Source organism: Anolis carolinensis, chromosome 1, assembly GCF_035594765.1.
Source record: "Anolis carolinensis isolate JA03-04 chromosome 1, rAnoCar3.1.pri, whole genome shotgun sequence".
Lineage (NCBI taxonomy): Eukaryota > Metazoa > Chordata > Lepidosauria > Squamata > Dactyloidae > Anolis > Anolis carolinensis.
The window spans coordinates 260,129,575-260,155,482 of NC_085841.1; the positions used below are offsets into that span (position 1 = coordinate 260,129,575).

General features: G+C 42.7%; 1 protein-coding gene across 1 annotated transcript; it reads right to left on the reverse strand.

Moving 5' to 3' along the window:
* Positions 1-3,166: 3,166 nt before the first annotated feature.
* Positions 3,167-13,519, reverse strand: LOC100551649 (interferon-induced transmembrane protein 1). Its single transcript, XM_003214857.4, has 2 exons — positions 12,961-13,519; positions 3,167-4,183 (listed from the first exon to the last, which is right to left on the reverse strand). Exons 1-2 carry the CDS (start codon positions 13,201-13,203, stop codon positions 4,031-4,033), a joined length of 396 nt encoding a protein of 131 aa, XP_003214905.3. The 5' UTR covers positions 13,204-13,519; the 3' UTR covers positions 3,167-4,030.
* Between the last annotated feature and the right edge of the window lie 12,389 nt (positions 13,520-25,908).

A 25,908-nucleotide genomic window follows, 5' to 3' on the forward strand; every position in this document is an offset into this window, starting at 1 on the left:
TGAGGTTGAATTGACCAACTGAATTGATGAGACTGGAAAATAAGATTCCATGCTTTGAAATAGCCTTCACCAACCTAGCAGCTTTCAGACATATTCGACTCCCACCATTTCCAGATAACAATCAATTGGCTGTGTAATTAGTCATCCTGTGCTGGAGGAAGGCTACTTTAAAAGGATAGAAAAAGCCCATTTGAAAGAGCAGGTAAGGAAATGTGTTCCCCTAAGATTACAAATGACAATCTCCATGCCATTCTCCGTAAATCCCGTTTTCACCTCCAGGCTATCATGAATTAAACAGTAACTCACCAAATTAAACAAATTCAGTTATCAGTGTTGATTCCAATGAATTAATTTCCAATATTGTCATCAAATCAACTATCAAATCAATTTTTAATGTAACATTCTAGAAAAAGCTGATCCAAGTCCACTTCAGACTTGCTTGAGGATTTGGTTAACTTAGCACAGTGGACCCCAAATTTTGGTCCTCCAGTTGTTTCAGACTTTAGCTCCCAGAATTCCTGGCTGTTGGCCAAATCAGCCAGGGCTTCTGGGAGCTGTAGCCCAAAACACCTGGAGGTCTGGGAATTTGTGGATCAATGCCTTATTACATAATTTGCAATGAGAACTGGCTAGTATGACTTGGCTTAGCTTAAGTTCCCATCATCTTTCCATATCATCAACCAGGATTCTGAATTGCCTGGTACAGATGGCACTGTGTTGCAAAGCTAACGCCAGAAACTGGTGTTGACGGGACCCATGTTCAACACCTTGGATGTTCTTCCACAAGGCTCTATTATGTTCGTCATGTTATTTAGACTCTGCAAAGAACAACTGAGAGAGATAGTTGATTGGGTTTGAGTCACAAGCGTGCAGATGACATCCACCTTTACCTTTCCATCTCTTTTCAAGGGTACTGCTGAGGTTCTTAATCAACATCTGGCAAGAATCCTATTGGTCCAATATGCTGATATGCATAGTTGGAAGTCACATGAATTCCTACCTCACTCCAATTCTCTTAGAGAATGTTTAGCACTTTGTCCATTTACACTCCCAAAGGGTATTACAATACATATCCTTGCACTTTTGCCTAGACCGCCCTCCCATTTTACTCACTTTGTTACTTAACTGTGGTCCTTTTATGCTTTTTATTGTTATTACAGTAGAGTTTCACTTATCCAAGATAAACAGGCTGGCAGAACATTGGATAAGCGAAAATGTTGAATAAGGAGGGATTAAGAAAAAAGCCTATTAATCATAAAATTACATTATGATTTAACAAATTAAGCACCAAAACATCATGTTTTACAACAAATTGACCGAAAAGCAGTTCAGTACACAGTAATGTTATGTAGTAATTACTGTATTTACGAATTTAGCACCAAAACATTGCAACATTTACTACAAAAACATTGACTACCAAAAGGCAGACTGCATTGGATAAATACAGATCACTGGATAAGTGAAGCTTGGATAAGTGAGACTCTACTGTATATTGTATTACCTTGATTTTAATGTGTTTTTATCTGTTTGAAGATGCTGTTTTTAATATGTATTTTAGCTTGCTCATTATTTGTTCTTTGGGCTTGGCCCCGTGTTAGCTGCCCCGAGTCCCTGCGAGGAGATGGAGGTGGGATAGAAAAATAAAATTATTATTATATTCCAGCATAGGCAGCAGTGGCAGGAAGAAAAAGGCTGTAGGAACTTGAGCATGGTACTTGAGCAATGGGTCTTTAAAGTTTGCAGATTTTTGTCTGGCATTCCTACCCAGCTAGAAAAAGTACAACCACTATTATAGTGTACCAACAGGACTTCATCCTGTAACAGCAACTAAATTAAAGCTTGACCCAACCTAGGCAGAAATGTCTAAATTGGATTTCACAGAAACATGTAATGTCAGACTAACTTAATCTCTTTTTTCCAATAGTTATAAGATTGACTGCTGTGGATGTAGCATATTTTGTTTTCAGTAAGGCCTTTGACAAAGTCCCCCATGACCTTCTTGCAAACAAACAAGTGAAATATGGGCTGGGCAATATCATTGTTAGGTGGATTTGCAATTGGTTGAGCAACTCAACCCAAAGGGTGCTCACTAATGGTTCCACTTCATCCTGGAAAGAAGTGACTTGAGGAGTGCTGCAGGGTTTGGTCCTAGGCCCAGTACTGTTCAGCCTCTTTATTAATGATTTAGATGAAGGTTCAGAGGGAATTGATTATCAAGTTTGCAAGTGATGCCAAATTGGGAGAGATAGCAAATACACCAGCATGCACGATCAGAATTCAGAGCAACTTTGACAGATTGGAGAGTTGGACCAAAACTAACAAAATGAATTTCAACAGTGAGAAATGTTAGATACTGCACTTAGTCAGGAAAAATGAAATTTTCTCTTTAATTTATTATTATATGTGTGTTTTTTTGTTTTAATAATTGATAGCTCCTTTGATTTCTGAAAATAAAATCAGCTATAATGTTGTACAATGAGAACTGAGAACTGTCTCTGGAACTGGAGGTAGCACTTAGCCTTCAGAACTTGAAGTTATTGATATGCCTTCAATGCCTTAAAAGCAGCTCCCATTTGATCATGGAAACTAAGCAGGGTCAACTCTAAGTACTTAAATGAAGACTGCCAATGAGTATCATGCTGTAGACTATATTTCAGAGGAAGGGACTGACAAAACCATCTCTGAGCCCAAGAAAAACCCTTGCAGTATATGGTATGAAATAGAAGGCCTTTTGTCCCTCCTGTTGAATGTCTCTTTTGTTTGAGTTCTAGTGTTTTGAACAACAGAAAAGGGATATTTCCTTTCTTTTTACAACATGCAAAATTTTGTCATTTTCCTTCAATCTTTCTCTCTGTGTATACCTATAGAAAAGTGTGGTAGCCCCAGAACCAGTTTGATTACCTATAACCTGCTTATTTGCATTGTTATTTCCAATTGTAGAGCTGGAAGGGATCTTGCAGGCAATCTAGTCTGGAAGGGGTTGTGCCACCAGTTTGGCCCCCTGCTTGATGCAAAAGCTCATTCGCAACCAGCAGCTGGTAGCAAGGGAAATCCCACTATCATTGGTGCTTCCCTCTAGAACCACAATTTTGGTATATGTGATGTTTAGGACTGTTGCTCAAGAGCTATTTGGCCCACCAGTCAAGACATAAAATAAAAACACACATTGTTTTTCTACAAATGTATTAAAGACTATTAATGTTTACCAAACCAGGCTTTACAGACATTTTTTACTACAAAAGTCATAGGAGAAAACATGACAAGTGGAGGATCTTGCAAAAAAAGGAAGAAGCTACGTAGAAAGCCCTTTTTCCCGCCCACCCATGACTTTATTTGATCAGAACAGAGTGCATTCTCACATGCATCTTCAGCCCCAAGCCACATCACTGCTTTTGGGGTTGTCTACATTCAATAGAAAAGGTGGTCGGTTAAACACAATAGAATAATAATTCAAGAGCATGGAAAAGGCACCAGGATCATATGGTGAGAAAAAGCAGTCTGGAACAACACACTTCCACTGTATAACTGTGCATGAAATGGAAACTTATCCACCTCCATCTTGGCAAAGCTAAGAGTGACATAACTAAAAATGCCATGCCAGGCATACTAGACTTTCAAGCCACTCTTTTTGGCAAATTACACATCGGTATCTGAATAAACGAAATGACAAATTCTCAGAGGCTACTTTGTGAAGTAAAAGGAAGATTTGGAAAAGACTATAAAAGAGTTTTTAAAAAGAAGCCACTCCGCAGTACAGCCTAACAGGGCTTACTTTAGATCAGGGCTTCTTAAGCCTTTTCACCTGAGAAATTTTTATATGAACCCAGGTATATGAAGGCTCAGACAGAAGAGAAGGGAAGACAGAAACACACATGTGTGCACATGTAGGGGAAAAGGAAAGAGAGAGACACACATGAGAGAGATTGAAGGCAGAGAGACGTACGTGTTCATGTGGGAGAGAAGGGAAGGCGAGCCCAACATACAATTATGGCGACCCCACTTGGGGTCCCAACTCAAAGTTTAAGGAACTCTACTCTAGCTGATAATTAAGAGCGATAACACCTGCAATTAGCACGAGGATCACAGTGATGCTTGCTAGGAGACTCAGGATGTTCAGGCGCTTGGCAATAGAACCGTATCTGCTAGCTCCACTGCGGTTATCAACCACTTTACAATCTCTTGCCTGTTGGGAGAGGAGAGAGAAATGATATTTAAAAGGTGAAATGAAAAAAGACGGCTGATCAATTGCACCCCAAACGCCCAGCAAAGAGAATATTGCATGTACAAAAACCCTATGCTAGTTATCCTGAGGGTGTCCCCTGAAGTGTCCACTGGAATTTACTTTACGCTCAGGGCCGGCCCTAGGTAATTTTCAAGTGTAAGCAAGCAGTATTTTTGGCGCCCCGCCCCCAACCAATAATTGAAAAATAAAAGGTAGAAAGTAGAGGCAAATAGTATGTGTGTGTGTGTGTGTAATATATATATAATGTGGCACATATGGTCCCTGCATGTGTGTTTATATGTGTGTGTGTCTTATATATACATAGACATACACACAATGTGGAGAATATGTGGCAAGGTAGATAGATAGGTAGGGAGCCACGGCGGAGGAACCTTCCCAGGAGCAAGGCCTAATTAATAATAATAATAATAATCATCATCATCCCAACAAAGGATTCCCCCAGGCAGGAAGCAGCCAAGCTTTGAAGCTGAAAGGCTATTCAATGCTAATCAAGGTAGGCAATTGGAACATTCACACCTGCCTCCAACATACAAGAGTTCTTTCTTTCTCCCACCCTGGACCTTCCACAGATATATAAACCCCACTTGACTAGTTTCCAACAGACCTCACAACCGCTGAGGATGCCTGCCATAGATGTGGGCGAAACGTCGAAAGAGCCCACAGCAGAGCTGGAAACGAGCCACAGGCTGGAAGTCCATGAGGCTGCGGAGCAGGCGGGCCATCGTCCCCACCATCCTGCCCAGGTGGGGCGGAGGCCAGAGGGGGAACTCGCCCTGCTTTTCCCTTCACGTGCATGGAGGGAGGGGAGACCACGACACGCGTTGCAAGGAGAAGGTGGAGGAGGAGGCTCCCGCAGGAAGGTGCCCCGCCAACAGGTGCAGCCGTCTTAGCTCCTTAGCTTTACCGCAGGTGTCCCTGCCTCTCCTCCCTGCCTCTATTTCCTGGCCTTGAGGCTTCCTTCCTGCCCTTAAGTCCTCCTCCCAGCTCATCTTCGTCAGCACGGTAGTTGCGGAACTTGATGAGGCCATCGCCTCTGCCTCTCCTGCGAAGCCCGGCAATTACTTAACAAAATTGTAACAAATCATTTATTACTCTTGTTATAGTAACAAAATGAACACTTATGATATTTTAGAAACACTTTAGAAACAACTAATCAGAGCCTCCTAATTTTGTAATGAGTATTGAAACATTTTTTCATTGTTCACACAGGCCTAGTAGCTACCTTTAGCATGTGCATAAGAATATAAAAGACGCATGTTCTCATGTAGTGTCAAGGTGTTTAACAAGCACTCAACTTAATTCAGATATGTAAGTATTTGGCTTGCTTGCTCTTCCATTGGCCACTGAATTTGTGAATGTAAGTTGGAACAGGTACATTTTTAACTCCAGCCAAAATTATGTCTTTCAGCTTTGGATAGCATAGAGAGGGGCTAACACGTCTGTGTTGTTTGTTTTGCCGTCTATGCTCCTGTTCAGAAGATTTCATCTCACTTTCTGTCCCTGTGATAATTGGATTTTGAAAAAAAATGGCTTGTTGTGGAAACAAGGAGGCACCTTTTCCCCATGATAACTCTTCCAGGAGTGAATTTCCCTTCTAGGGGTAGATTTCTCTCACTTCCTGTTGTCTCACTTCCATTCTTAACTATGAGTTGGATGTTTGTAACTCAGGAAGTGCCTGTATATACAGTTGTGTGAGTGAAACAGAATGTAACTGGATCCAGAAAGAAGAAATCTACATATGATTCTCGCCTTAAATCTTCAAATCTTTATGTTTGAAAGCAATAAATCTGCTTAGCAACCATCAGTTTCCTAAAGGTTGAACCCTCCTCTGAGGATATTCCCTTTTCTATATGTGCAATAGAAAGGATTCATGTACTGTATTAGGGCACTATGAAGTTATCATCTTTGTTCTTTTCTTTACTAATGGGTTGTAATTTGTTAATATAATTTAATACAGCTGTTCTCCTTTGCACTCTTCCTTTGTTATGTATTGTATATCCAGAAATGTTGAAATGCTTTGCAACTAGCTTTTGAGTCTAATCTCAGATTTGTGTACATTTATCCTTTTGTATGCCTGCACAAGGTGATGATGTGTTTTTAAATAAAGTATTTGTAAATTTGAAGGAAGGGCCATCTATACAAAAGCATATGTTTGTCAGTTTGCAGTAAAATCATTGTGTATTTAATACACAAAGCCTTAAGCCTCTCTTCTTTAGTCTTTTTCTGTCAGTTTGTCAGTACATCTTCAGCCTGAAGTACAAGGGAATGAGGTAAAGGGCAGGATGCGAAAATAACACAGGGCTACTGCCTAAAATATATTTTGCAGCCTAATCCAACGAGGATGGCTCAGGAGCGTGAACTGTTTAGATAAAATTGAGTGTATGAGGATCCTGTTCTTGTTTTTAAGGGAAATAAGAAGGGTAGTCACAGATGGGGTTGCTCTAAATCAGTGGTTCCCAACCTTTTTTTTTTTGACTAGGGACCACTTTGACCAGGGACCACTCTCCAACATTTGCACCAAAAGGGATACGAATCAGTTTTTGGTCAACTTTAGATTTGGTTTGGTTATTTGGGGTGCTGATTCAGAAAATTGCATTGGACAGACCACATCGGATCTAGTTTCTGATAAAGAACATATGCCATCCAGCAGTTGCCATCTGCTCACCCACAGAAAATTATATTTAATAATCTAGAGTGATGTGGTCTATCCAATGCAATGGTCAGCTCTGTGGAAAGGAGTGGAAATAAAATAAGTAAATAAAGAGGAAGGAGGTTTGCAGACCTCTTTGCTGCCCACTGCTGGGTCATGGCCCACAGGTTGAGAACCATTGCTCTAAATTATTTCAATATCACTCATGTAAATAAAACCTCATTTAAGGACTGCTTCTGATGCATGGAGGGTCCCTGATGGTGCAGCGGATTAAACCTCTGAGGTGCTGAACTTGCTGACTGAATGGTCGGTGGTTTGAATCCGGGGAGCGGAGTGAGTTCCCATTGTTAGCCCCAGCTTCTGCCAACCTAGCAGTTTGAAAACATGCAAATGTTAGTAGATCAATCAGTACCACTCCAGCAGAAAGGTAACAGCGATTCAGGCAGTCATGCCAGCCACATGACCTTAGAGGTGTCTATGGACTTCAGCTTAGAAATGGAGATGAGCACCAACCCCCAGAGTCGGACACGGCTAGACTTAATCTCAGGGGAAAACCTTTTCCTTTACCTCTGATGCATGCATTCAAGATCTGGCAACAGAAACCTCAGGACTTGACTTGTATGTTATGAATTGTCTGTGGTAGACAAAAAACCACGGATACTATCCTTGAATCTACATGCACTTCTTTTAGTTTGTGCAGCTGCTTTGCCACAGAATTTTCCATTGCAAAGCGATGTTTGTGCAGGTGTAAACAAAGGAGAAGGGGAAGGGGGCTTTTGAAGAAACCTGACTCCTCTTCCGAGAACAAAAATAATCTGCTGCCAAGTTACAACCTGAACTGTTCTGTTTGCAATTGGGTGTCTTTGAGTCCTTTCCGACCCTAAGGAAAATTTATCATTGGGGGAGGGGGGTTGTTGAGAGAGTGTGACTCCCCCAAAGTCACCCAGTGGGTTTCCATGGCTGAGCAGGGAACTGAACCCTGTTCTCTAGAGTTATAATCCAATTCTATACATCTGTAAGTTAAGCAGCTCACTCCTTAAGGTTGATCAGGCCTTCTATATCACAGAGGATAACCTTATAACACTAAGCTGAAGGAGGCAGCCACATGGATACTTGTCTACTTTCCATATTAAGCAGGGATTAATGTTTTCTTGTCAGAGGCACTGATAACAACAGAAAAGCCTCTCCAGGTTTCTTTTATTTATTTATTTATTTTTATTGATGAATTTTTAGTACATTTTAAAAACAGGGGAGAGAACGAAGGCCTCTCCAGGTTTCTTTTGCTATCATTGCTAGGACTTTCTTTCCTGCACTGTTAGAAGAATGCCAATTGGGTTAAAAGTCCTTGAAGACAACCTGGCACGGCAATGCATCTCCATCTCCAAGGCTCCTTTCCTTGCAAAACAAACCATCCCAAGACATTCCAACTTGCATTGAAACTAGGCTTTATTTTGTCTCTGAACCATAAGGGTGTCTGTACACCAGGCCTGCACAACCTATGGTCTTCCAGTTATTTTGGACTTCAACTCCCATAATTAGTGACCATTGGACAAGGTAGTTACGGCTTCTGTAAACTGGAGTCCCAAACATCTGAAAGGCCACAGGTTGTGCAGGCCTGCTCTGCATTGTAGAATTGATATAGTTTTGCACCACTTGAACTGCCAGGGCTAAATGCTATGGACTCCCGAGAGTTGTACTTTTAAAAGGTCTATAGTCATCTCTGCCAAAAAAAAGGTGGTGCCTGACCAAACTGCCAAGATTCCAGAGCACTGAGTTCATGGCTGTGGTATTGAGGGAGATGTAGTTTTAAATTGGATTTTCATGGATGCTTCCAATGATAGTAAGTCCCATATGTCCTGATTTACAGAGGCCTTTGGGAAGTTTGGAAAAAACTGCCACAGGGAGGTGATTACTCTCAAGGATAAATTCATCAGAGTAGAACTGGCTAGATAGTACTCCCTAATTTCTCAGCCACTTGAAATCTGTGTTTGAAACAGAAAGGCAGTTAAGACCAATCCACAGACATTTTGCAATTAAGTGCTCAGGGTCAGAGACATGAAAGACCATAATTGTGCCATTGTTAGATCCACCCATTTGCCTTTCTGCTTATTAGAGACAAAGAAAGCCAGTGAGAATCTGTATTAGCCAACTTAGACCAATGAAATAATTGATCTTTGTACACCAATGAGAATATGCTTTTAGGGTTGTTGTATGTTTTCTGGGCTGTATGGCTATGTTCCAGAAGTATTCTCTCCTGATGTTTCGCCTACATCTATGGCAGGCATACTCAGAGGATTAATTTTTCCGCACTTTGCCTCTTCCGTGGAGTCAGGCAAGAAATGCCTCCTTCTGGACTTGCCAGACTTTAAGGATGCATCTGTTAATGCAGTTTGGCACCATCTGAACTGCCAATGATCAGTGCTTTGAAATATGGGAGCTGGAGTTTGACAAGGTTTGTAGTCTTCTCTGATAGAATGGTGGTGGGTCCCCAAACTACAGCTTCGAGGATGCCATAGCATTGAGCCATGGCAGTTCAAGTGATGTCAAGTTCTCCTAAAAAGACAGGGATTAGGAATCTGTGGGGATCAATCTCCATGGGAGGCAGGGGGGAATCTAGAATGAATGTAGCTTGACCCCTTTTGGCTCGATGCTATAGAATTTTGTAAATTATAGTTAGGTGAGGCACTAGCAGTCTTTGGCAGAAAAAGTTAAGATCTTATGAAACCCCAACTCCTCTGATTCCACAGCACTGAGCCCGGGCAGTTCAACTGGTATCAAAAGTTCATTCATCATACAGTGTAGATGAACCCTACACTGCAGACATTATTGTTCCTTATGACCACTACTTTGTAAACTGTGGGTCCTGACCTCTGGCAACAGTAAAAAGTTTCTGAACGCCACCCACTTACACAAATCTACGAGCAGTTTTTACAGTGGACTCTGCAAAGGATCCCTCAGGCGTACTATGTAAAAAAAAAATCAGCCTGTTTAGCAAGCCTTGCAAATGTTAGTTTTAATCAGTAATTGTTTGGGTTGTTGTGAGTTTTCCGGGCTGTATGGCCATGTTCCAGAAGCATTCTTTCCTGACGTTTCGCCTGCATCTATGGGGAACCACAACAATGGATTCCCCCAGGCAGTAAACAGCCAGACCTCAAAGCTGAAAGGCTATTCAATGCTAATCAAGATGGCCAATTGAAACATTCACACCTGCTTCAAACACTTTGAATGTGATTTTCCTGCTTCTTGGCAGGGGGTTGGACTGGATGGCCCGTGCAGTTTCTTCCAACTCTATGATTCTATGATTCAAACAGACAAGAGATATTTCTCCCACCCGAAATATTCCACAGATATGTAACCCCCACATGACTAGTTTCCAACATACCTCATTACCTCTGCGGATGCCTGCCATAGATGCAGGCGAAACGTCAGGAAAGGATGCTTCTGTATTGCCATGTTTCAGAAGCAGGTGTGAATGTTTCAATTGGCCACCTTGATTAGTATTGAATAGCCTTTCAACTTCAAAGTCTGGCTGCTTACTGCCTGGGGGAATCCTTTGTTGTTGTTCCCCATAGATGTAGGTGAAAAGTCAGGAAAGAATGCTTCTGGAACATGGCATTACAGCCCGTAAAACTCACAGCAACCCAGCGATTCCGGTCGACAGTAAATGTTTGATTTTTATACCTGTTTTATACACCTATATACCTAGAGTCCTGTCAAAATGTCTTGGGCGGAGAGGAATTGCAAATGGAAAAAGTTGAGCAAGCCCTGCGTTAGACCCAAACCCCCTATGATTCGCTCATGAAATCCAAAGTGGGTGGATGGTGTGATTGAGTCACTTTAAAAAGATGCAATGTTTAAGCCCCTTGCTTTTGAAGCCCCTTGAGTCAAGCCCTGGCTTTTAAATCCCATTGCCAGACCATACTGCATTGTGTTGTCGAAGGCTTTCATGGCTGGAATCACTAGGTTACTGTGAGTATATGGCCATGTTCCTGAAGCATTATTTCCTGATGTTTCGCTACCATCTATGGCAGGCCTCCTGAGAGGTTGTGAGGTCTGTTGGAAACCAGGCAATTGAGGTTAATATATCTGTGTAATGTTTCAAACCATTAAAATGAACTAAATCTGGCTACCAGTATTAAAAAACTCTAAAACCAGGACAGTAAATAAAACACACCACTCAGAAACCAGGGGAATTCCAGACATGAATCAACCAGGGCCCGCAAACACCTCCCAACAAAACATTGCCCTAGGCAGTAAACAGCCAGACCTTGAAGCTGTAATGTCAGATTACACAGAGTAACCACTGAAATCCACAAGCATGTGGACAATTTCAACAGAGAGGAGGAAACCATGAAAATGAACAAAATCCGACTACCACTATTTTTAAAAAAACCCTCTAAAATCAGGACAGTAAATAAAGAACAACACTCCGAAAATAGGGGAATTCCAGACAAGAAACAATCAGTGCCAGTTAACACCTTCCAACAATGGATTCCCCCAGGCAGGAAGAAGCCAGATTTTGAAGTTGCAAGGCTATTCAATACTAATCAATGTGGTCTATTACACCATCCACACCTGCCTCCAACAGACAAGAGTTCTTTCTCCCACCCTGGACCCTCCACAGATATACAAACCTCACTTGATTAGTTTCCAACACACCTTACAACCTCTGAGGATGCCTGCCATAGATGCAGGCAAAATGTCAGGAAAAAAAATGCTTCTGGAACATGACCATACAGCCCGAAAAACTCACAGCAACCCAGGGCCCTTCCACACCGCTCTATATTCCAGAATATCAAGGCAGAAAATCCCACAGTATCTGCTTTGGACTGGGTTATCTGCGTCCACACTCCGATAACATGAGATTTTTTGCCTTGATATTCTGGGATATAAGGCTGTGTGGAAGGGCCCCCAGACTGTATTCATTCTTCAATGGAGATGCACATTGACAAGGTTTGTAGACTTCTGTGGCCAGGACATGGAACTTGCCAGGCCATTTAATGCTCATCAAGATGATTAATTACAACAGTCACACAGGCCTCCAACAGACAAGAGTTCCTTCTCCCACCCTGGACCTTCCACAGATATACAGTGTTCCCTCACTACTTCGCGGTTCACTTTTCGCGGATCCGCTGTTTTGCGGTTTTTCAATAAACTCTAAAAGATTATTATACATAATAAAAAATTACAATTTACAGCCTAAGGAAGGGAGGAAAGAGAAGCCAAAGGGAAAGAAAAGGAGCAATGGGAAGAGAAGGAGGCGATTTATTAACACATGATTGGTTGATAAAGACTTAAAATACTGTATAACTACTAAAATAATGTATAAATATTAAAAGAAATATACTGTTAGCTCCAGCTCCTGCCAACTTAGCAGTTCGAAAACATGCCAATGTGAGTAGATCAATAGGTACCGTTCTGGCGGGAAGGTAATGGCGCTCCATGCAGTCATGCCGGCCACATGACCTTGGAGGTGTCTATGGACAACGCCGGCTCTTCGGCTTAGAAATGGAAATGAGCACCAACCCCCAGAGTCAGACATGACTGGACTTAACGTCAGGGGAAACCTTTACCTTATAGTGTCCCTACTTCGCGGATTTTCACGTATTGCGGGTGGTCCTGGAACTTTACCCCAGGGTAAGTGAGGGAACACTGTAAAAAACTTCCTTGCATAGTTTCTTCGAATATACAGTACCTCACAATCTCTGAGGATGCCTGCCACAGATGTGGGCGAAACGTCAGGAGAGAATACTTCTGGAACATGGCCATACAGCCCGAAAAACGCACAACTCTGTAGCCTTTTCTTCCAAAAAGGGCGCTCATGCCTCAGTAAGCAACAACTCCCTGGAAGGCTGTCGAGCTGCGTTCATTCTACAGTGCAGACCGGGCATGCACAAATTTCGGCCCTCCGGGTTTTTGGGACTTCAGCTCCCGCCATTCCTAACAGACGGCTGTTAGGAATGGTGGCCGCGGAAGTCCAAAACACCTGGAGGACCGAAGTTTGCCCGTGCCTTGTGTAGAAACACAGACACACATCCTCTCGCCTCGCCCCCTCCCTCCTCCTCACCTTGATGGAAAAGACCAACGCGGCGAAGCCCAGGCAGCAGAAGTTGAGGTAGAAGGTGTTGAAGAGGGACCAGGCGAGGTGGTCTCGGGAGGGCGGCATGGCGATGATGGTGGCGGCGGCCTCCCGAGGCACTCCCGACGGGGCGTCGGCCAACTCCACGTCCCGCTCGTCCTTCAGCGTCTCGTAGGGGGGCAGCCCGCCCAGGCCTTGGTGGGGGAACGGGAAATGGGCGCCGCCGGACATCTTCGGGGCGAGTGGAGGCGAGGAGGAGGCGCGGACTCTCAGGAGGAGGAGGAGGAGGAGGGGAGCAGCGCCTGGGGCCTAGGGAGGGGCTGCTTGGCCTTGTGGGACTGCAAGGCTGCGGGCCCCTCTCGTTTCCTGAGGAGAAAGGCCGGCCTTTTGCGGGGAAATCCCCTCTTCTGCGGTCGAGATTGCAAAAATTGCTTCCTTCTCTCCGGATGCGTCGAGGCACGCCTCTTCTCCGAACCCTAGAGCGGGAAGGAGGCATCCAGGCCACCCCTTGCTGCCAAGCGGGAAGACACAATCAAAGCATCCCAAACAAATGGCCAGCCATCCATCCAGCCTCCAGCCAGCCAGCCAATTTGAATCTTCACAAGGGCTGCTGCGGGGGTGCCTTTACACCAGGCATGGGCAAACTTGGGCCCTCCGGGTGTTTTGGACTCCAACTCCCACAATTCCTAACAGCCGGTAGGCTGTTAGGAATTGTGGGAGTTGGAGTCCAAAACACCCGGAGGGCCCAAGTTTGTCCATGCCTGCTGTAGAATTGTTTGATATCACAGTAGAGTCTTACTTATCCAACATAAATAGGCTGGCAGAACGTTGGATGAGCGAAAATGTTGGATAATATAATAAGGAGGGATTAAGGAAAAGCCTATTAAACGTCAAATTACATTATGATTTTACAAATTAAGCACCCAAACATCATGTTTTATAACAAATCGACTTTTTTTCGTGTCAGGAGCAACTTAAGTTGCTTCTGGAGTGAGAGAATTGGCCGTCTGCAAGGACGTTGCCCAGGAGACGGCCGGATGTTTTGATGTTTTTACCATCCTTGTGGGCGGCTTCTCTCATGTCCCCGCATGGAGCTGGAGCTGATAGAGGGAGCTCATCCGCACTCTCCCTGGGTGGGATTCGAACCTGGCAGCTTTCAGGTCAGCGACCCAACCTTCAAGTCACCAGGCTTTAGTCTACTACGTCATCAGCTCAATACACTGTAATGTTTTGCAGTAATGACTGTATTTACAAATTTAGCACCAAAACATCAGAATGTATTGAAAACATGATACAAAAACATTGGCAACTAACAAATTGACTACAGATAAAGATAGAATTGCATAAAATGAACTTACAGTAACAACACTGTCAAAAATTAAATCCGTAAAAAGTTGCCTTGCCTGCCTAGAGAAACAGCTGAGGCCGACTGCGTTGGATAATCCAGAACATTGGATAATCAAATGTTAGATAAGTGAGACTCTACTGTATTATGCAAATGTTTAATATACAGGAGATCTTCTTGACTTAGATAATCTCCCTTAAAGACATTGCATAAAGCAGAGTGCTTGGAAAGACAAAAGACATGCACAGCTGGAGCTTAGAGCAAAGGTATGCCACAAAGCAACACCGGCAGAGTTTAAAAAGCTATGTCAGAACCATTGATCCAACAGCCACCCCCAATTGAAGCATCCATGGAAAATGATACTCAGAAGAACACCAAAATAACGTGGTAAAAAAAGTTTACTCACAAACTTGCATGAAAACGATCATACAGGTTAAAATCCTGGGTTGCAGGTATATATCCAAAATGCAGCAAGTCATGAGGCCTAAGATGCAGAAGGAGGTCCCATGTAACATGCAGAATCTACATTGCCAAAATGGTGCTCAAAACAGAGCTAGGCAATGCAAGACTGAAAGTGAGAAGGAAAACACGAGGAGAGAGCAGAACAAAGAATCATGTCCCCTTTTATGAGGCTTGGATACCAAAAGGATGCCTACGTGCCTTTGCGATAGTTCCCCTAAACCCCAACATGCAAAGTTTATGGGAAGCAATAAAACTGTCAAGCAACTTGTGATGCTACACAGACAAAATGCAATGAGGGGCTTAACCATTCCGATATGCATGCAGGATTCTTAGTTTTCCCAACAAGAACGGATGGCGTTTGATACCACTTGAACTACTCTGGCTCAATAATCTATCAGACAGATGGCAAGCTATTTAACCTCAGCATATTGAAAGCCAAAACCAAGGTCACAACAACATTTGTTATAGAACTGCAATATGCTGATGATAATGTTGTCTGTGCACATTCAGAAGACCTACAAGCCACTCTAAACACCTTTGCAGAAGCATACGAGAAGCTCGACCTCTCATTGAACAATGAGAAAACCAAAGTGCTCTTCCAGCAGGCACCAGCCAATCCCTCTGTAATGCCAGGAATACAGCTTAATGGTGTAACATTGGAAAATGTTGGCAATTTCCTCTACTTTGGCAGCCACCTCTCCACAAACGTCAACATTGACACTGAAATACAACAACGCCTGAGCTCTGCGAGTGCAGCATTCTTCCGAATGAAGCAGAGAGCGTTTGAGGATCGGGACATCCGTAAGGATACCAAGATGCTTATTTATAAAGCTGTTGTCCTCCCAACCCTGTTATATGCCTGCGAAATGTGGACAGTCTACAGATGTCACACTCAACTGGAATGATTCCACCAGCGTTGCCTCCAAAAAATCCTGCAAATCTCTTGGGAAGACAGGTAGACAAATGTCAGTGTGCTGGAAGAAGCAAAGACCACCAGCATTAAGCGATGCTCCTACACCATCAACTCCACTGGACTGGCCACGTTGTCCGAATGCCCAATCACCGTATCCCAAAGCAGTTACTCTACTCCGAACTCAAGAATGGGAAACGTAATGTTGGTGGGCAGGAAAAGAGATTTAAAGATGGGCTCAAAGCCAATCTTAAAAACTGTGGCATAAACGGTGAGAACTGGGAAGCCCTGGCCCTTGAGCGCTGTAACTGGAAGTCAGCTATGACCAGCAGTGCAGTGGAATTCAAAGAGACACAAATGGAAGGCGAAAGGGAGAATGTGCCAAGAGGAAGGTGCCTCAGGCCAACCCTGACTGAAACCGTCTTCCATCTGGAATCCGATTCCCTCACTGTGGAATAACATGCGGGTCAAAAATAGGACTCCAATCACCTACGTACCTACCACCAAGACACTACACTTGGAGGACTGTCATACTCAGACAATGAGGGATCACCTAAACAGCTGTGAGATTATGGGAGCTTCATTCTGGACTCTTATTGAACCCTTGTGAAGATAGATGAATTCAGTTTGTACCAATCCTCTGGGGAAAACACACACAAATAGGGTGTAGTTTCTCTGTGTATTGAGTACACAGGGTATCATATTTAATCAATAGTCCATAGTCTTTAGGTTAGTTGTACTCACTGAAGTCTAAAAGTCGTACTTCTGTACTGAAGTCCAAACAGTAACATGCATTCACCTCCACTGAGGTCTGATGCAAAACATGTTCCCACCTCCACTGAGGTATAAAGCAGACACGCATCCACTTCTACTGAGGTGTGATGCAAACTGAATACAAAATGGAGTCCTGAATCTGAACATGCTCAGTACAATCATATGTCTATAACCTCTCCGACACCAAAGAGGTACAGTCAAACTGGCAAACATACACATAGAATACAGGTTAGCAAACATATACATTAACAAATAAAAAAGTTTTTAAATAAAAAAGGCTTGGGAGGTTGCTATTTCCAACACTTTTGCCTTCTCTGCCAAAGAGTGCTCATGCCCCAGTAAACTATAACTCCTAGATGTCAATAGCATTGACCCCTAGCAGTTCAAGTGGTGTCAACTGTATGGCTGCACCCAGAGAGGAAGCGGTTCTCCTTTTGGGGGTAGACAATACAAAGGAAAGTCACCAATCCATCATGTAAGTGAGGTTGTGGAGAAGCTGTAATGAAGGCAGAAACCAAATGTGGAACAAAGCCTTCTTTCCTTCCCAAGAAAAAGTTGGGGAGTTGGAAAGAGTAGTTCAGGCAGATGTAAAAAAGATCAGAGTTCATACTTCTTCACAGTTGTGTAATGAAGGAAATTTCAGTGTGCATGTTTGAAAGATTAAGGGAGATTTCCTGCCTCCCATAAATGCCTAGTTGGACCCTCCCACTTTAAAAATAAAAGCTCTCTATGTTCTTTGTGTGCATCAATGTCAGAGTCTGCCACAAGAAGAAGGTGGCAGGGCTCCTGAACCCTTCATTGTACAAAAGTGGGAATTTCAGCAGGTGACAAGGGCACCTCCTGAAACTCCCTCTTATATGATTAACAGCCTTTATTAACATATACAGTGACTATTCATTTGTGTAAAAAGCCTTAGTTCAATAAAAGCAGCCTACATTGTGTTATGGTTTGAGCATTAGACTAGGGCCCCTTTTACACTGCCAGATAATCCAGGTTATTAAAGCAGAAAATCCACGTTATCTGATTTGAATTGTATTATCTTGGGTCCCTTCTACACAGCTGTATAAAATCCACATTATCTGGTTTGAACTGGATTTGAACTTTCTGCTTTGATAACCTGGATTATCTGGCAGTGTAGAAGGGGGTTTAGTCTATCCTGCCATATAATCCAGTTCAAAGCAGATAATGTGGATTTTATACAGCTGCCTAGGACTTTTAGGATCTGCTAAGTAGGGCTGATGATATTTGCAAGACAACAATATCGAGAGGGCCATTCATTGTCCACCTCTGTTTCAATAGCTCTGCAAGCATTTTCCACATGCTCATACTGTTGCACGTTTTCTTGTTCATGCCCTATCTTAAATGCATAAAATGTTTGTTTTCCTCCATGTTTCTAACTGTATCATTGTTTTTAAAAGAACAATTCCACAGTCTAGTTTGAATGGCAAGTTGCTAAAATTTAAAGATCCTATTTAAATGCTGACAGAATTGGAGTCTAAGACTCCTTCCACACAGCTGAATAAAATCTCACATTGTCTACTTTGAACTGGGATATATGGCAGTGTGGACTCAGATAACCCAGTTCAAAGCAGATATTGTGGGTTATTCTACCTTGATATTCTGAGTTATATGACTGTGTGGAAGAGCCCTAACTCAGTCAATGGCCACTGAGCTTTATCTGCTGCCATGGGTTAAATCGCTCTATTAAGTCAGTGGCCAAAAGGACAGCCTGTGCACCACTGACCTGCAGAAAAGGGAACAGTCATTGCCCTGTGAGACTTTCAGTAACCCTGAGGGCGATGATCATTTCTTTTCCCTAAATTGTGCAACTGCAACCGGATGTGGTATCTGAGACTCCTGGAAGGTTGTAAAAAACCTGGTGCCTACACAATGGGGATTTTTTTGTACTTTATCTGACCCCAGCAGCTTTTCCCGTTAGTCTAATGAACTTGGATGAAACTAGAAGTTGCAGCCACAGGTGATTTGTGGATGTAACTTCTAGCTAATCTGTTTCCAACCCTGTTTCCTCTGCTCCACAGTTGCCTATGCCTGGTGTTGATTCTAGCACAAAAATATCACAGGCAACAACGGCTCTGACATTTGAGCTGCTTTTTGCAAAATTCTTTTAAGCCCTTCCTATTTCTTCTCCCTCTTTTTCTCCTGGCTCAACTGTACATTTTTAGTAGCATTGGCATTGGGAAGATGGTGAAGGAGAAACACATACTTTCCCCAGTATGTTGTACAGTACGTAATCAATGCAATAAAGTTTGAGCTGGGAAAATGGCATTCTCCTTTAACCAAATTCACGGTAGCTGCCTCTGCCTGCCTATAGCAGGCAAAGTAAGCAGCAGCTGTCTCCAAAATCGCTTTACAAAGCATGCTTGAACATAAAAATGGAGAAAAGGGGGGGGGGGGAGGAGAGAGAGAAGACCAGCTCTGCTCACCAACTATGGCCAGCCTCTTTTTTTTTTTTGGTTAAGTACGGATATATACATTTGGTCACCAAAATGGAAATAATAAAAAGGAGAAGATGGTGAAAGAAAAAAATTGCAGAAAACTTTAACATAGACTACTTCCAGACAGCAATTTGTAACGGGAGAAGATGGGTTAAAGTAACTCGTTTTTTCCAGCATTGCTGTCCTTAGCACTGCATTGGCACATTCCAAAAAGCATGCCAAAAGGCCTTATGGCAGCCCAGTAAGTTTTTCTTTTATGTAAAAGGGAAATGTGGTGAGGCGGTGGGTTCCCTCTTTGCTTCTCAAGGCCCACAGGGCCGAAGAAGCAAATTGGGCTGTGCAGACTGACCCTTTGGTAGTTACAGGACTATCGAAGGGTCAGTCCCCACAGGGCCCGTACCCCTTTAGACCAGATCTTTCAAGAAGATCCGAGTCTAATGGAGTATCAAATTAATTTGAGACAAAGCAGGGTTTTCCTGCTTTTCCCAAATTAATTCAGTTTTGCTGGAGACGTCATTTGAACACCTCTGGTAAAACTGTTGTTACTAAGAGTTTACTATAGCCATTTTGCTAAGTAATAGTAAGGATCTGAACCATCTTATTATAGCAGTAAAGCAGCTGTTATGGCTTAGTTGGGTGTGTTATCTGCTTCTGTATAAAACAAAGTATTAGGTTTGCAGTTTTTAGCTCTGCTTAGCTTAGTTTAGCTTAGAGCAGGTAGTTCATAGGGGTGGCTGTTTTGTTGCTGGGAACTGACATGCGGTGTTTGGAAGCTGGCAACAGAAACTGAAGTCAATGGCAAGAAAGACTGCCATTCAAGGACATCTTACTTTCAACAAAGTAGACAGAAACGGAACTATTTACTATGTTTTTTTTTTCCTGTTGTAGAATAACAAAGACTCACTGAAGAAAGTGTTTATTCTTATACTTTGGTGAGATCAACTGTTCTGATTTGCTTTGTATTATTGTTGAACTAAAGTGAATGAACTGTTTTCTTTTCTACTTAAAGCCACAACTGACTCGTGTGTATTTCTGAGTTCCGGGTCACATTACATTAAAAGGGGCTGAAATATCTTTCACAGGATATGGGCATGCTTCCGCATACTACTATCACCAGTCTGACAAAAAACGACGGGAGCTCCTGTGTTATGAGCCCTGTCTGGATGAGCCCGTAGTCTCTAGAAGTCTCAAAATACTATTGTTTACTTAAGTTTTTACCCAACCTGATTGTTTCATTCCATATATTCATTGTGTGTTTTGAACACAAAGTTTGGTGAAATATGTTGAACTTTTCTTTTCATGTATGATGTGGAAACCCATCTTCATTCTTTCCATATTATTTCTGGCTTGGTACCATATTTTCTGTTAAAGAAGTATCGCTCTGGCATACATTCATTTCAATAACATAGGCATATCTGTAACCTTTTACAAAAGGAGATAACATACAATTGGAACCTATTTTTCACCAGACTGTACTCATCCTATGTGTAATAATGATGATAGTTTTAAGTGAAAAGATGGGCAGATGATGGATAATGTCACCTATATCACAAAGGACTCATTCATACTATAAATTAAATCAAAAAAAAAGAAAAGAAGAAAGGGAAAGGAAGTAGTTTTTGTTTCACATGTTGAAAAAGACGTGTATCTATGCAGCTAAAGCAGAGTTGGAACATTTGTTTTGTGGACAACAACTGGCCAGAATGGGATTCTGGAAGTTGTAATACAAACAAAAGAACTGGTAGTTTCATCATGCTCTGATGAAACTACCATTCCATTGCAGAAGCACCAACATATGTCTGCCTTGGATGCATTATGTAAAAAGACAAACTATAAATCAAAGTTTTAAAAAACCTAACTTCTGGCCACATTTAAAAAAAAAACATGACTTCTAGTTACACTTTGTACTTACACTGGTTTTTCATTGAAACATGTACTGGTAGAAAATCTCTGATGTATTTGTATTGTTGGCTAACAAACCTTGCATCATATTCTATCATGGGGCTGGCAGTCTGTGCCTTGCCTGCTACCCACCTGAAATGCCATTTTTGTATTCCTCTCAGGTACAAATGGATTGGCAGCACTGATGTCATTCATTCGGTATGGTAGTCACAAAATATGTGCGTTCAAAGTGCACCCTGTTGTTTGAATCCCTGCAAACAATCCTTGTAGACTTTCTCTGAACACTAGGTTAATGTGTAAACCACACAAAGTTAAACCATGAAGCTATTTGTTTTCAGTTTCTGATCTAGTCAGATAACACGTGTTGAAACATGGACAGCATAGTCAAACACATTACGAAAAAGGCACAATAAATTTTGTGGATGTACTTTGCTTGTGGGTGCAGTGGTACATTGCAAGATTAGGGAAAGGATAAGGTGGCCAGCTGAGAAAATTCATGATACCCATCCAGCTCTTATGTATTTATCATCATCTTGCTAAGCCACAATTAGCCAGCCAGTGAACTTCTGCTCTGTTCAATGAAATGAGCATTTTCACTGAATGTCTGAGCACAAACTATCTGTTCAAAGACAGTAGAACCAGTGCTATCATGAATATGACTAACATATTAATAAACACAGGAGCCCCCAGTGGTGCAATGGGTTAAACCCTTGTGCTGACCAATACGAACGAATCCGGGGAACAGGGTGAGCTCCTGCCTGTCAGCTCCAGCTTCCCATGCGGGGACATGAGAGAAGCCTCCCACAGGATGATAAAACATCTGGGTGTCCCCTGGGCAATGTCCTTGCAAACGGCCAGTTCTCTCACACAAGAAGCGACTTGCAGTTTCTCAAGTCGTTACTGACACATACACACAAATTAATAACACATAGACATAGAACTGGTAAGCAAAAGGCGAATGGAATTATCTAGAAGAGCAAATTCTTGAAAGATACCTTATCACATTTAGAAAAAAAACGCACAACATCAACAGAGTGTTTAGAAAACTGGCTAGTTGCCAAACAACACATCCCACACCATTCCATGTATATTTCCTTCCCAACCCTTCCTCCTCGCTTTCCTTTTTAATGAAAATCAGATGCATGAAGCTGATGTAGAAGTAGAATCAGTAGAGAAGGAATACAGAATTTCCAACTGGAGAAATAAATACATAAATGAATTAGCCTGTTTTCATTTTTTAATTTAACAGCAGCTTGCTATGCATGAATTACAAGGTTAAACATTTCATGTAATATTATTACCAAAATCAGCGGTAGTTAATGTTACAGGTTAGGGTTTGAAAAACAAACTGCATGCAGTCCTGTCCAGACTTATCCAGCCTTTTGTTGCATCCACAATGAGCAAAAGAAAACAAGCCAGGAAAATGGAAGAAAAATCAAAAATTTACTCTTAAGTAGCAGAGTCAAAAAGAAACAATAAAACTTCCAGCAACAAAACTCACATAAAATTCCTTGCATTAAACTCATGCATCTTCATAGTAGGCTCTCAGAAAGTATTCAGTAAGTCTCCAAAAGACATTACAAACATTTCCCAAAGTTATACCCCATTCAGGGAGTGATTCAAACTTGTTAGCCTTGATTGTTCTAATTACTCAACTATGAGTTGTAATTGACCAGATGTTTTTCCCTTAACACACACATACAGAAGTAGTGATCCCACAGAAACTTAGTCAGATACATGCAGTAATAGTTAAAGGCTTGGCAGGAGGGGAAGGGAGAAAGGGAACAGCTCCAAGACTCAAGACTGCCAGTCCTATGCCTTCATATCCTTCTCCCTCACAACACAATACCACTGGATTTTAAAGTTTTAGGCCCTTTCTGATGTGTGAGAAGTTGCTTGTGAGAACTGCTTTCTAGAGGGAAAAGGTTAAATGCTCACTTCCACCAACTTTGTTTGAAGCCTGGGACCACTTCTTGCTGGTGGCTGTTTTCCCTTATATAATAATCCCCTGCCTTTATCCTCCAAACCTCATAAGTATTTTAATGAAGTTTTTTAGGAAAAACTTCATTTTAGTCTTTGGCTGTATCTACACCGCCCTATATCCCAAGATCTGCTCCTATCTTATCTACTCTATACTGGATTATATGAGTCTATACTGCCAGATAATCTGGGATAAGTAGATAATCTGGGGCCCCGTCAAGAAGGTACCTTTATGCCAGGAGCTCCCGCAGCAAACAGGAGGGTGGCCAGATGCCATCCCTGTAAACCCAGAAGCAATTGCTACAAAAGCAAAAAAAAAGTGAAATTTCCAGATACGGGAATGTCACGGGTTTTAGCTGAATATCTGGATCTTCCCATGTCTGTATGTCCCTGCAATTGGAAATCATGGAATTTTTTATCTGGGTTTGTTCCTTGGTTTTAGATATTTGTTCCTGGTTGATCAATTCCTAAAAGGAAGGTGACACTTGAATAGAAGGCAAAAACTTTGTCCCGGGAAGAGAAACTTTGTCCTTCACCTGTTTAATTAAGTTTGTGGCAGAAAAATGAAGTTCCTGGGGTACTTTCACATTCATTAGTACACAGTGACACAGAACAGACACTTTTTTTTCCTTTTAAAAATAAGTAATAATAATAAATCTTTATTGATATCCCGCTTTTCTCCCTCACGGGACCCAAAGCGGCTTACAACATATTAAAATCACATAAACAACAATCATAGTATATCAATAATATAAGCATAATAGGATAAATAGATTAAGAAAAACAACTACAGTATATATTCAAGTTCATGAGACAAATAAGAATTATGAACCAATGAGGGACCATTTCAGAGATGTTTCAAAATGCATCCAGGGATTTTCTTTCTCCTCCTTCCTTCCTTCCTTCCTTCCTTCCTTCCTTCCTTCCTTCCTTCCTTCCTTCCTTCCTTCCTTCCTTCCTTCCTTCCTTCTGTTGTCGACCGCACTTTAGGGGATCGGGCCCCTTAAGGAGAGAGCCGATCCGGTCCTGAGGGAACGGACCTTGGCGAAGCCAAAAGGAGAATATAAGCCGCAATACAACCTGAAGCCTGAAATGAAGAAGGTCCGCCAAGTTGAAGGAAAATCCGCCAAGGAGTTTTTATTGAGCAATTCAGCTGAAAAGGACGCTAATAGCGATCATTCAATCTACTAGCGTAACATATGTTTCAAATAAAGCCATATTTATACAATGTTTCGGTCTGACAGCCCTTTGAATTTCCCGCCCCGCTTCCCTGCCCATCTGATCGCGGATAGGCTGAGAGGTTGAACGAGGCGGGCTTTCGTTTCCCGCCTTGCTCTGCTGGCCCAATGGGAGCCGTTTTTTGTCCCCCCTCGGGCCAATCAGAGAGGAGGAGGCGGGAGCTATTGAAACAATGAGGTGACCGGACAGGAAATATCAGATTAATTCTGGCCCAGCCGATTTCTAAAGGAATTAATGGCACCCATTAAGGGTGTCCGGGGTCCTTGTCACGTTCACAGATTTTAGATATGCCTTGGGGTGTCAGACGGGAAGTGGTGATGGGTGGTGATGAGCCGTCATTGACGGGCCCCACAGGGTGCCTTCCAGCGGCGTCCTGGCCTGGGATATGACAATGTTTGCCTTGGGGGCGAGTCACCTTTAGGAATTTGGTGACTCTAAACCCTATATTGTCCATGCGATCGGAATGAGATTGGATTAAACTGTGGCAGATTATCCTTTTGTTTTTGGGAAGGGGAGGTCTGGGTCATGGGACTAAGGTTCACGTTGGGGTCATAATATTTCCCATTTGATTTCATGATTTGACAATTATATGGGATAAAGTGAAAATTAAAATAAAGTTGGAACATAAACCCAGCTGGGAAAAACACATATTTTCCGGGGATCCCAAAGAGTATAAATACATATAGGCAGATAGGTAGATTTCGAGGAAATAAGGGAGAATCCATAAAGGTGGGTTACATTGCATAAAGGGGAATCATGAATGATATAACCAATTGAAAACATTTGATAAGAACAAGGTTTACAACATCTGGGGAACCCAATATGGAAAGTCATAGAAGTGGAGTTTTAGCAGCATGATTTTACAATTCATGAAGTTGTTATCTCTTGCCTCAGAATGCAGGGATAATCCACAGTAAACTCCAGTAAAAAGTCTCAATCACCTTCTACTATAAATATATGGAATATAGAACATAAAGTCTTGATTTTTGAACTATCTTTTACAAAGTCCTGGAGGGGAGGTCACCTCGATCACATTTTCCCCCCTTCGGGGCTTGGAAATGGCTATGAACATTTCCCAAAGCCCCGACATTTTACTGCATGCAGGGCCTCTGCCTTGGTAGATCAGATTGTGCCTTTTTGTTGGAGGGCAGGAGCTTGAAGAGGTGAAAGCTGAGGTTCAGTCAGTGGTGGGTGATCCCATGGTGTTGAAACAGATGTCCCTTGGTCTGGAGTCATGGGAAATGGAGCGTGAAGGTGGAGGTGGTGAGGGCTGGGGATGATGGAGGCTGTGATGCAGTACTCCCATTTGGCTGCCTTTTCTTGGCTGCAGCTTGGGCCCCCCTTTGTAGTTGGCAGCTGGGGGCAACTGGGCACAGCTTCTGCGCCTCACAGCACGGCGCCTCCTGGTGACTGCAGGCAGGTCCAGCACTCCAACAGAGGAGACGGAAAGGAGAGAGTGCCTAGGGAAACTAAGGACAGATTATAAGCCCCCCTCCCTCCCGTGGTGGGGTTAGTCAGGGAAGTCACTCATACCTTGTGAGGGCTCCAGCAGTCCTGGGGTCCTTCTTTGGCACAGCTCTGGTGAAAGTGGAACATCCTTCCCTCATGGTGGTCACTGGTAGAATCCTGTTCATTTCTTCTGGGACATCTTCTGCCATGGCGGCCAATTCTGTCCCCTGGTGATGTCATGAGGGCCTCCTTGGCAGCGTCAAAGGCAGACCTGCACTCAGTAGCCCTTTGCCAGGGCAGAACCAGGCCAGCTGGAGGGCACCATACGGTGGTCTGGCCATAAAAGCCTGCCATGTGCAAGAATCCTTTCAGCAGTGTCTTAGTCTCTAGCCCCTGAGCCAGGCAGATGGGGCTGCTTC